Raw genomic sequence first — 13,110 nt, 5'->3', positions numbered from 1 at the left:
TCGCGTCTAGTCGGTTTGTCGGATTACACGACCTTTTGTAAAAACGTACCCCTATATTCACAAAAGGTTGGATGCTTTACGTCGCGCTACCCGATATTTTGTGAAAACATGCCCCTCTATTCACGAAAGGTCGTGTAAACTGAATGCAAATAATCACAACATTTTCAAAGATTGTCCTAGAGATAAGACTAATATTTGTGCATGTACATTTTTGTGAAAAACATGCTGTACGATCAAACAATTACGAAGTGTTGGTCGCGGTCCTTCATACGAACTGTCTTGTGAGTATTTATATCGTATTTAAAAAAAAGTCGGGTCAGGACGCCAATTCTCGTGGATTTGATGTTTAGGCTTGTCAAAAAGTGTCAGTTAAACTAGACAAGGACGGATTTTTTTTCTTCACAAACATAAGCCAGACCAGTCTGAGGATAGGGCTTGATTAGTCGCCAAAGTTCGTGTAACCCGAAGATGGGAAGAACTGAGAAAGCCATATAAGCTCTGTTGCGCGCAGTTGCCATTCATTTACAGGCTTATACAAATCGCCACGGTCTACGCCGCGGTCTACCTCTTCATAACAACTGGAAGAGCATCCAAAGTAATCAAGATGTAACTTGCCATCAATATTCTCCTTAATTCTCGAGTGATATTCTCTTGACATCTTATACTGGAGTTCCAATAAGTTTCGCCGTCACTAGAAACTTGGCAAACAGCTCTAATAATTGGTGCTGCAAGGCCTAAAAGAAATAACATGATTTAACAAATAAAGGAAAAAGAAGCTAACAAACATCATTTGAATACGATTTGCTATCTCTGCTACCAATCATGATGAAACAGTGTGAAATTGATGTTTTTCCTTATGAAAAATGGTAACATAATAATTTAGAAAACAAAATTAGACAAGCAAATGATGCGTTGTGTAGCAGTTGTGTCGGGGAAATAACACTGAAACAAAAATTAAATGCCAACATTTGCAAACAAAATCATTAAATGAAATCCCTGCCATTCAACATCAAGATTTAATTACAATCCATTTTAAGAATTAACTGTTTCTCCGTTTCAGTACCATCGATTGATTCTTGAACCCAAAGCAGTTTAGGCTCTTCTTTTAGAGAAAGTGCAAATATCGCTGAAAAATTTGAGTCCACTTCTGTGCAGTACATTGTGTCGTTCATTAAGTAAGAGCAATTTAATCGAAAAACATAATGGACGTTTCGAAATTGGTAACGTGAAGTGAAATTTATAATCACTGTTCTTTTGTATAAGTTGTGTGTTCAATTTCTTTCTGATTTTGTTTTTCTTTGGTAAAAGTTTTCATCCACACTGGTTTAATCTATGTTCATTTTTATTTTTTAAACTATGAAACAGTGGAAACTACGAATGGTCGAGGAAGGAAAGCTCCTTCATTTACACCCTTAAAAAACTCACATCACGTCTGACATAGCAACTCATATGATGGTATTGTATGGTCTATTGTAAACAGGTGGTCAGCTCTCACCAGGGAAAGAAAGGTAATGTGGAGGTATTGTATGAAATAATACAAGTCTTTTGTGAGCATATGCTGAGCTTGCACTGTCTTTTATTAGCTCACTTATGATTGACAGATGATGTCACAAGATGAGTGAGATCTGGAGCTTTTTTTAGGGTGGAGCTTAGCAGGTAAGAGAAATTATTGTTTCAAGTATTTTAAAAATCTATGAAATATATTTAGGTGTTTTAATAACAAAATATGACTTGTAGGCAGCCCTGCACATCAACAGGAATCAACTTATATTTAGATATCACCCTACCTTTAAAGTGTTATTTAAATTGTGAAATTTCTGTATACAACCACAAATTACTTACGGAATAGAGGTGTAGGGAAGCACCTTTAAGGCTATAGCCTATCATAAGCATATTGCATTGACCGAAAATGGCTTGTATATAACATTGAGTGAATGGAGAACTCATGTTAATATTTAAAAGATTGCGAATCCTAAATGTGTATAATTTACATGATTTATCAATTCATACTTTCCTGTTAGATATGTTTAAAGGTAATACAAAGTTTTGGTATGGGGTCGTGAATTTGGTTCAAATGAACACATTGGAAGCATATGCGATCCTACAATATTCACTGATCGTTGTCGCGGTCGAAATCGACTCTAAAGTTATGAAATTGTAAATAATAAACACTTTATGTTGTATAGCTCCCTCTCAAGGTCAAGATATTAATTAAGCTATAAAACAATGTTTCTTGACTAAAATCAACCGATTAGCTATTCCCGTTCAGAAATTATATACCACATTTGTCGAGACATTTGTATTAAAGGTAAAGACCAGTTATGGTCATGCGATTGCATTGTGAAAGAAACGTTGTGGAATCGATTAGAAAAGGTTGATCATCTAGCATATAAGTATTGGTGTGTACTGCAAGGTTCTGGAATCATCAAAATGATAAGATATATGACCCAGTCGTCGTAAAGTTACAAGCACTGTACACAGAAAGATGTATATGAGACTATACGCACACGTGCGCAACACGTGCGTTTATCTCTCACAGACCATGTAGATAAACTAATATACCAAATATATCAATTAGTAGGCGGTTTCCCGGCAATTTTATTATCATCATGTATTAGTCAAAACATATTCTTTCGCATGATTGGTAATAAGAGCTTCCATTTCATTTTTTGAAATTGGGGCGTTTCCAATACTGGTCTTTACCTTTAAGCGCTATATAAAAATTAAATATTATTATTATTACAACTACATATTCTGAGATTCTCATGGTCGCAGCTACCATTGTACAGCCGTAGGAGCTATTTGAAATTTATCAAAATTTACCGGGAGCACCGATAAATCTTTATTTACAATTTTTCTCGAAAGCAGAAGAGTTTTATGGGCTAAAGATTCTAGTGTTTTTAATACATCCACAGGGTCATCCAAATATATCAAAATTGTAAAGAATCACTATCCACCCATTTTTCAAAATTTCCCGAAACTTTGTAATACCTTTAATAAAAGTTTTCCTCTTATTTGGTTTAATAGACTACTGTGGCATTATAGTGCATAGCTACTCCACTACTCCACAAGAAAAAAAAAGAAGTTACACAAAATGTCTTCAAGAACTTTCATTGTCTTTTATGGTCAGTGAATTTTGGAATAGATTACCTATTAATGTCAGAATAAAAAGGTCTATAAATATTTTTGGATATTCTGTTACAACACATTGTTGAAGAAATCATGGAGGGAAAGTCCAATGAAATAGTCGCCCTACCCCACCCCCGATCCCCCCCCCCCCCCCACCTGGAAATTGTGAAAATCTGCAACTACATATTACCCTACCTTCAGAATCTACATCTGGGCACAATTCTTCCGAGTCGATTACGATTCCTACATCAGTCATCGGAAGTCTGGCCTGTCCGAATACAGTTTCCACCGTGGCGTTCCAACATAATTGGCGTTCTAATTAATGTAAATAGTAAATTCCGGTTATTTGTTAATATGTATTTTTTTAAAGGCTCATATTTCCAAAGGATCTGAATTTATTCCGAAAGATGCGTTACTCTGAAGGCTCATCTTTCCGTAGGTTCTTAATTCAGAAAATGACAGACGCCAGAATCGCTGCTTTTTTTTGAGGGGGGGGGGGTCTAACTTTCTTAATAATACAGCTTGAGAAACTAAGAGGGGAAAAAAAGGAGTTACATTATATAGAGAAAGGTGGTAAAACAATTGTAAACAGTAAATATATTTTAAAAGAGATTTAACAATTTGTATAAGATGTTGTATAGTAAGACAGAAGACTGTGAGGCAAATAATTTTGATTATTTCAGAAATGTGAACATGAAGTGTTTGACAGAAAAGGAAGCTGAGAGCTGTAAATTTCTGTTAAAAGAGACGGATGCATTGTCTACTATAAATTTAAATAAGTCACCTGGGAGTGACGGACTGAGTATTGAATGTTATAAATGTTTTTTGGAACAGATAATGGACAGGTTAATAAATAATTTAAACAAAGGGTATGGGAGACAAGGGCTCTCGTTCACACAACGTCAAACTATTCTTACTCTTTTGTACAAAAAGGGCACCAAGGAGTTTCTTGATAATTGGCGACCGATTTCTCTCCTACAGATTGCAAAACGTGTTTTGTCAATAGGGCTACAGCAAAATATGCCAGGTATAATTTCAGCTGATCAAAGAGGTTTTATATAGGGTAGAACTGCAAGTGAAAACATAAGCCTTGTACAAGACGTTATTGATTATTGTAAATTAACAAATATTGACGGTATCATTTTATTTTTAGATTTAAAAAAGGCGTTTGATAATATAAATCACTCATTTCTTATTGAGACATTGAAACGTATGCATTTCAAGAGTTCCTTAATAGCATGGATTAAAGCTTTAAACAACAATGCCGATGGTAGGGATTCACAGCATGGACGTTGTCAGAAACATTTTATATTCAAAAGGGAGTTTGTCAAGGCTGCCCATTATCAGCTTCGTTATTTATCTTAGTGGCAGAAATACTAGCAAATAAAATTCGAGAAAACCATAAGATAAGAGGGATTAGTATTGCAACCAAAGATATAGAAGTTCAGAAGGTTAGCGAAGTAAAAAATAACACAATTTGCAGATAATACCACATTATGTGTTGATTTAATGGATTCAGTAGATAATGTTATTTAGGAGACGATTTTGAATATTTTGCAGATCCAAAGATTAATTTGAATAAAACAAAAGTACTGAAAATGAAAGAATTAGATACGAACAAATATGATATTGAATTTACAGAAGAACCAATAAAACATTTTAATGTTTATGTTGGTAAAAAGGATAAATATATTATCAATATTGTTATGTAGTACTTGTATCACTCCCCCTCCCTTCAGTCATTCACCTTTCTCCCACCTCCATTATCCATAGAAATAACCCCATTATTCCTAGACACCGATCCCATTAATTTTTATTATAAACATTTGACCATTAATGACCACCCCAGAGTTAACTTCAAGGATCGAACCACAATCCTAGAACTATGACGCATAGGCCCAAACCCCAGTCACTTACACCTATCCAGTTCTTCTCATATCCAAGAAGGATACGGCAGAGAAAAGAGTAGTCACCGATTTTCGATACCTGACTTCTACAATGACCTCAATTCTGCCATTGAGTTATTCTTCCCATCAAGAGAAGTAAAGGTCCACTGCAAGGACAAACCTTGGATCACACCAGTGGTAAAAGAACTGATCAAGCGCAGACAGGCTGCTCTCAGTAGCTGCAGTCCCGAGTGGTCCAGTTTGAAGAACAAGGTCATAAGAGAAATCAAGAAAGCAAAAGTAGATTACTACAAGAATCGGATCCAAAGACTGAAAAACCAGAACCCAAGTGCATGGTTTAAATTTGTTAAAATTGCGACTAGTAACTCATCACCACTCAATGTTATCAGGGTTCCTGGAGTGGAAATAACTGATAGCCAGGCCATTGCTAATGCAATCAATCACAACTTTACTGACATCTCAGCAAACGTTCCCCCATTAGACTTACGACAACTACCAGCGTATCAGCCCATAAACCCTTCAAGTGTCATGGAGATTCATCCATGGAAAGTGTACTGTGAGCTGAAAAAGACACCAGTTGGTAAAAGCTGTGGACCAGATGGAGTTTCCGCAAAGCTGATTCGTGAGTTCGCAGCAGAGCTGAGTTCACCCATATGTGACATCATAAACACTTCATATAGGGAAGGTAAAGTCCCGTCACAGTGGAAAAGATCTATTGTCGTTCCGGTCCCAAAGAAATCTCCTCCCACAACAGATCAACTGAGACCAATCTCCCTGACTGACCACTTTGCAAAATTGGCTGAACTCTTCATCTATCGCCAACTACTGGCAGATATCGAACCTAACATTGACCCTCAACAGTATGGAAGTCGGAGAAGAAATTCCACTGCTGATTATCTCGTAAATCTTCTACATTTCCTCCACACCAATGCTGATCGGCTCCAAACTGTTTCCACCATTGTTGTAACTGATTTCTCAAAAGCTTTCGACTTAGTCAATCAAAATATCGCAATAAATAAACTCTTCGCAATGGGTGCTCGACCATCCCTGCTGCCATGGATCAGTAGCTTTCTTCATGGACGAGAACAGATGACAAGATACAACGGAGTACTTTCATCTTCTCTTACTCCAGTTGGAGGTGTATCCCAGGGTACTCGCCTTGGGCCAGCAATTTTCCTTGCGTTGATTAATGACGCATTGACAGACGCAGCAGGTATATCCAGATGGAAATACGTCGATCACATAACCTTCGCAGAAACCCGCAGACGAGGGTCAAGGAACATGATGCCTTCCACCTTAACGCTGTTCCATCAATGGTGTTTGGATAACGGTCTTCGCATCAACTCGTCAAAGTGCAAATCGATGAGAGTGTCCTTCTCACGGACCGAACTTCCTCCTTTGCATCTTGAGTTAGATGATGCAACTCTGCAGGAGGTGAAAGAGCTCAAGCTTCTGGGTGTCATACTGCAGCATAACCTACGTTGGGACAGCCACGTTCGTGATATCACAGGAAGGGCATCGCGAAAATTCTACATCATTCGGGCCCTGAAGCGTTATCGCGCCCCTGTGGAAGATCTCCTCACAATTTACACGTGCTACATTCGACCTGTGCTTGAGTACTGTGTTCCAGTTTGGAATTCATCCATTACATCTGAACAGGCCAATGATATCGAGAGAGTCCAGAGAAGAGCCCTCCGTATCATTTTTCATGATCGATACCACAGCTACGGACATGCCCTCCAGATTTCAGGTCTGCAATCCTTCTCTGACAGAAGGGAACATCTTTGCCTAAGGTTCGCAGAATCGCTCTACAAGCACTTTCGCGACTGGCTTCCAGAGATGCAGAGCACGAATCGACGATTGAGACCCAGTGAAAGATTGAGAGACTTTAAATGCCGAACAGAAAGACTTAGATATAGCCCTCTTCCTTACTTGGTAAGGACTCTGAACGAACATTTTTTCTGATGAAGGTCGCCCCTTGCGTGAAAGAGTACGATGAGAATGGACTGATGAGAAGGACGGGTTAAGTACAAGGTAACTCTCTAACCTTCTTCGCTTGTATAAGGTGATGATGAGAACTATAACGATAACAATGACAAGAATAGCACCAACAACGCTTCCTATGACAGTTGCTATGGAACTTGAAGAACCTTCAGCAGAAGTTGATTTTGGTGGAGAAGAAACAGTAGGCGAAGAGGTTGTTGTGGGAACTAGGATGGTAGTGAAAATAATGACATAAATTAGAAATACCAAGGTAGCATCACAGATAATGTTTAAATAATAAATAAAGACCCTATGATTCGAAGTAAGCCGTTGTGAAAGTTTTTGCAGTTGTTATTAAAAAAGATTAATATCTTGATACAATGTCATTCCAGGTCCTGTTTGTGATTCTGTGCTTTGCAGAGAAGCTTGCCTAGTAAAAGGGAATGGTTTCGTATTAAAGCCTTATCTCTGAAAGAATGACAAACCATGTAGGTTCAAAATCTAAAAAAAGTATTTAAATAGCAGGTGGGCTGGAGTGGTGAAATTGGTTATGTTTATTAAAGTAAAAGTTAGTTATGGTACTTGCATTGAAGGCCGTGGAAGATTTTTTTTTGAAGAACGACATGAGGGAAGTACAATGGTTAAGTCGGATGTAGCTCCGGCAGGCGTATTGCTCAGTGCATTGAAGAAATGAATCCTACCACGTACCCACTTACTACATTTTTAAAAGTTAGAATGTGGCAAGCGTAGATCAATGTCCTGCCAAAGGAAGTTGGGATGCGGTAGGGATTCGAACCCCGACCCGTACCGTGTTCACTGTCAGGAGCCCTAACCACTAGTCCACAACACATATATCTTGGATGCCTTAACTTCATCACAGGTGGAACCAGTGTAGTTTTGGGTACATGTACATGTAAACGATGAACCATCTACTCCATTTATACAGGGGTTCCTGTAACATGGGCTGAATGTTGGGAATACAAAACAGATTTGCAGTAAATATCACGAACAAGGGAAGACATTAGCAACTAAATTCAGTGGCCTTAGATTAGAATCATCGCTACAGCGAGCTTAATTGTTCTTTATAGTCACATCACTATGCTATCTATTTTTGTATATTCACGAAAGCTCAGTGTTAGAGCAGAGGTCTTAAGAAAGCCGATCCGCTAGCACCCTTTAATAAGGCATTAGTCCTCATTACCCAGTTTCTCGGATAGGCCTTAAAGCAGTCAGTCCCTGGTTACTCAATTCCAAGGTTTACAATGCATATTTAGCTGACAGGTAAAACAAACCATGTACCTGCGCTAAATACAACTTTTTATTGTACCGAAGTGTCTACCCTGTATTAAGAACATAGAATTAATAAATAGATATTATCTTACCTTTACATGTCAAGTTAGGTGTACTCCATGTGCCTATATGCTGACAGAAGCTAATTGGTTCACTATCAGGAATATAACTAACTTGACAGGTGTATAGAGCTATATCTTGATACACTGATCCTAGTATCATGGTGGATGCAAGGGCGACCTCTGGTGGGCTTCCCTCACACTCGACAGCTATTCAGGAAAACAGGAAAGACTTGATGAATATCATGTCATTGTTCATAGTTCATTGAGGGATGCTTATGTTTCTCTTGACATCCAAACATAGTGTTGGTACAATTTGTTATATTAATTTTGTTTATTTATCACTAGCATTAGCATAAACATACATTATAGTTATCCGTCATGAATTACAATTTTGATTGACGGTAATCATGTCGGAAGTTTCAACGACGCCTTTTTTCATGATTTAGTATTAAAACGATTTTCAGCAGCGTATTACTGAAGTTTGATATTTAGATATATTGACTGCTATGAGAGGCATTGCTGTTCGAACACCAAAGCAGTCTATATATCTTTTATATACCGAATTCACGAAAAAAAAAACTACAAAGAATTCTAACCTTATCCTTTTCTTGAGTAAAGATTGGTTAAAACATCACAGAAAATCTGTGACACTGTTTGTTAATCTTAGCCGGAAATTTGTCTGAATGTTACGATCATTCGGGAATCGCACACATACTGCACTGTATGATATCCGCGCTCGCACAACGAAACTTTTTACACGTAAGCCAATGGGGATTTCAGCCAAATTTAACTATGCGGCCTGTTAACCGAGTCAACGGGCATCGTTCTCATTAAATATTGACTGTTAGGCGGGCATGGCTAAAATCACGACCCCAATTTCAACTAATCAGATGACTAGATTTATTCAACATACTAAAGAGAGGTAAATAATTGTCACTACGCTAGCATTTACACCCCCGTCTCAGAGCATGACGTCATAAAATGTTCATGAATTTCGGAGAATCATCTGTAAACGTTGACACTGATCTCACATGAGTTTTCAAAAACGAAATATGGTGTAGTAGTTCATTCACTTGACTCTCATTTCATTCGTTGAGGGTTTGTATCTCATCTCGGTATAAATGTCCTTTAGCAACAAATAAATCCACATATGCCTGTATCAAGCCAGGTGTATATAGGCACTTGGTAATTGCAGGGGTAATGATCATTCGAGGGCCTGAAATAGCACGAGGAAGATCAGTATTAATGCTGATGGGGCTACTCTGTGGGTAAATAGGATTCAATCATAGTTCCTTTTTTTAACATGATTATGATCACTTTACCTTCACATGATGGTCTTTGATGATTCCATGCTCCATCATTCATACACCTTAAAATGCTTTCTCCAGATAATGTATAGCCCTCCTGACAGGTGAATTGAAGAGTAGCATCGACAGAGTAAGTTGTTCTATCGTCTGGTAAACGATTACCATGCAAAGGTTCACCTGGGTCACCGCAGGCAGGAATTCCTTGAAAATATATAAGACAAACTCTTTCTACGTATCACTGAAACATCCATTGTGATATTTACTTCATTCATTTATTCTATGCCTTCCTTCATTTACGTGAAGAAAACTGTAAATAATGTACATGATGTATCATGATTTTTAAACAAAACACAATTTTTGATTGCTCATATATTTTCAAATCACTTCAGCTAAAATTGTTGTCATCTGTTTAAAAAAAAAAACCGTCTTAAACATAGTCAGTTTGTATTTGTGTACATTACTATGACCCCATAACAGATATACAAAAAGTATATTTCACATTTTCTCACCAATTTGACATAGAGTCCGACTTCGCACTGAACAAGTTTGGTCATTCCATTGGTACTGACGTTCCCTTTGCATTTCAACACAGTCTTCGTTATTATTATTAGGTTCGTTATCGCTCCATTCCTCATAGTTCATTCGAGTTTCTGAAGAAAGAGATGAATGGTATGGTGAATATGATGTCCTTCTATGCGTTAGGAAGTTGCTCTGATTTCTGCTTTTCACTAAAAAGCCTTAATGTAAAAATATTAGCTTCAATTCTACTCGTACATGCAGATCTGTATTTGGAATAGTGAATTCCAGACACAAATCTTGGGTCTTTTTTAGCATACAAGATATAGAGTATGTAAGTTCTTGGTATTTGTTTACATTGCCTAGCAAAATGGCAAAATGAGCAAAATGTGTAGTTTAAAATCGTGTTTTCTTACAAAACCATTTAATGCATCATTTCTTTTCTTCAACTTTTAAAAAATCTTGTCATTGTTTTCAAAATGTTATTTCTCAATTCGTTCAATTTTAAATTACTAAATGACCGATACATTTGATGCTGATTTCATATCGTATAATATCTCTAATCTCATTTCAATTGTTGTGTAAAAATAGGAACAAAATTTAATGGGAAGTTTTATTATATTGGCATTGAATACAAATAGTATACCGTTCAAATTTCTGTTGACAGTATATATCCTTTGGGTGCTAATATTGTTGGATTTTGTTTCAAAGATAAATGCTAGTCTTCCAATAAACAGATACTGATTACATTTTACTGTCACTATAGTTTCTGAGGAATCACGTACTATCCGACCAATACCAGGACCGTCCGACGCCTACGTCATAACCACCAATCCACCATGCCGTGTTTACGCCTAGGTCTCTCAGATACAGGGCTCGGTCCAGCAATAAAGCATTAGTGCTATCATCGAGTATTTCAGCCAGAAATCCTCCTCTCTCATTACACTCTTCAGCCCCGTCATCACAGTTCTTCGAAACATCCAGGAATTGGAAACAGGTGCCCATGTATTCTAGTACCATGTCGGATTGGTTAAGACCAACACTCTGACAAGATTGATCTAAAGATTGCACATGCATAATTCGACAGATGCATGAACTTTCTTTACAAAAAAGAAGACTTCAACAAAAAATAAATCATGAAAACAATAAGTTGATCAAACTCATAAAAAGAGTTGCAAATTTATTATCAGCGTCCTTAGGATATGTCTGTTTTTAATCAACCTTAATTTTGGCCAGGATCGGAAACGTTATGCTGTTATGGCATGCACAGTACAGAAATGTAAAGTTCGATAATAGTTTTTGTTGAATATTTTTTAATTGGAAAATATCACGGGGTCGTTGAATAAAATCTAATAGTGTATCTACAAATGTCTAATTTTGTTTACTATTCAAACACTCTTTATTGGGATACCTTTATAGTTATCGTAACAATATCATATTCGTAACAAATTGTAGGCCTGAGAAAATCAATACGAAACAAGAACATTTCTAAATTTGCGAGAGGTTAGGATACTCCAAAGCTTCCTCCTGTAAAATTAATGAATCACAATAACTTGAGTGCCGATATTCGTGAAAGTAAATTTCATGCCGCGAGAACGGAGGTCATTAACAAAAGTCATTAATTCTAGTAAGAGCTAAATTTGCTTGTACTCACTATATTGGCATAGCAAACCAATCTCGTCTCCTGGTGACCTAGGACTCCATGCGAATTCCCCTGAGTTACTCTGATATGATAATCCGATGCAATCTCCCGAGCTTTGATCAGGGTATGCTATCTCCCAAAAGAAGCGATCGATGTATGTGTCACCTGATTAAAACATATCGATAAACACTGTCAGAACTCTTATAAACTGGCGTTAGAAAACCATTTTTCTCAATTCTCATCGTAGGGGGTGGCATAACCAGGTATAAAAAGACACTGCATAAGTATCCGCTCATTTGCTCTTGATGTACAAGATTGTGTTATATACAATGTATCATACATAGGTTTACAAAAACACTATTCCCCCCCCCCCCCCCCCCTAAAAAAAAAAAAAAAAAAAAATGTCAAAGGTACTGACGTTGCTTAACCGAATATCAACTGTGAATTGTCCATTTCTTTAAAAGTTAAACAAAGTTGTAAAGTTCTATAATGTATGTTCCCCTATGTATGTACTACGCAAACGTACCATGTTCCCATTTAGTCTGGATTGAATAAAGAACTTACTTTGTCTCCATTTCCAGTCTAGACCTTCCCTTGCACCGATCCAGACCCAGCCAGGACTGCGAAGGTTTTCTTCGGTTAATTGGGCAATAAAGTTCTGCATGTCAAGATTTTTTACCGTGACAAGTAGCTCCCCGTTATCATAGCAGAAGTCAAATGAGTCCCCCCACGTCCTATATGTATCACTTGTACGAAAGCAGGTGAGATCAGTGTAACGTCTAGTATCGGCTGTATCACACTTTCCTTTGAGATACAAAACATATGATCGAATATATGGTTATAAAAATATTTCCTTAAAAAAAAACATCGTACAGAAAACAATACCACGGATAAAAATGAAAATCTATGCTTCTCTCTGCTTCTTCTTAACGAGTCACTACACAAGTCCCGTCCAGTGGTCCACGCAGGCTTTGGCACGGCAATTCACGGCTTCCAGGTCATCTTGGGTGCATGGCTCTGGCAGGAGTGGGCAGACAAGCAGGTGTTCCATTGTCTGTTCCTGGCCGCATTCACATGTTGTTTGTTCATCTCCTAGACCCCATCTCTGCATTAGGACCCTGCATCGTCCGTAGCCAGTTCTTAGGCGGTTGAGGCTCAGCCAGGTAGGCCAAGTCTCACTGGAGCCGGATGTGAGGGATTCCTTCGGGCTGAGGGAGAGTTTATGTGGAGTGGTCTGGATGTGGTTAGACCACAAAGTCATCCTTTGGTTGTGA

General features: G+C 37.7%; 1 protein-coding gene across 1 annotated transcript; it reads right to left on the bottom strand.

Moving 5' to 3' along the window:
- Positions 1-546: 546 nt before the first annotated feature.
- On the bottom strand, positions 547-12,840 carry LOC105436696 (P-selectin-like). Its single transcript, XM_030994465.1, has 8 exons — positions 12,401-12,840; positions 11,849-12,001; positions 10,980-11,252; positions 10,188-10,328; positions 9,694-9,879; positions 8,402-8,578; positions 3,325-3,444; positions 547-734 (listed from the first exon to the last, which is right to left on the bottom strand). Exons 1-8 carry the CDS (start codon positions 12,498-12,500, stop codon positions 562-564), a joined length of 1,323 nt encoding a protein of 440 aa, XP_030850325.1. The 5' UTR covers positions 12,501-12,840; the 3' UTR covers positions 547-561.
- Positions 12,841-13,110: the final 270 nt, after the last annotated feature.

The sequence above is a fragment of the Strongylocentrotus purpuratus genome, unplaced genomic scaffold, assembly GCF_000002235.5.
Source record: "Strongylocentrotus purpuratus isolate Spur 01 unplaced genomic scaffold, Spur_5.0 spur5_contig_851, whole genome shotgun sequence".
NCBI classification, from domain to species: domain Eukaryota; kingdom Metazoa; phylum Echinodermata; class Echinoidea; order Camarodonta; family Strongylocentrotidae; genus Strongylocentrotus; species Strongylocentrotus purpuratus.
This window is presented reverse-complemented; position numbering and strand designations above follow the sequence as displayed.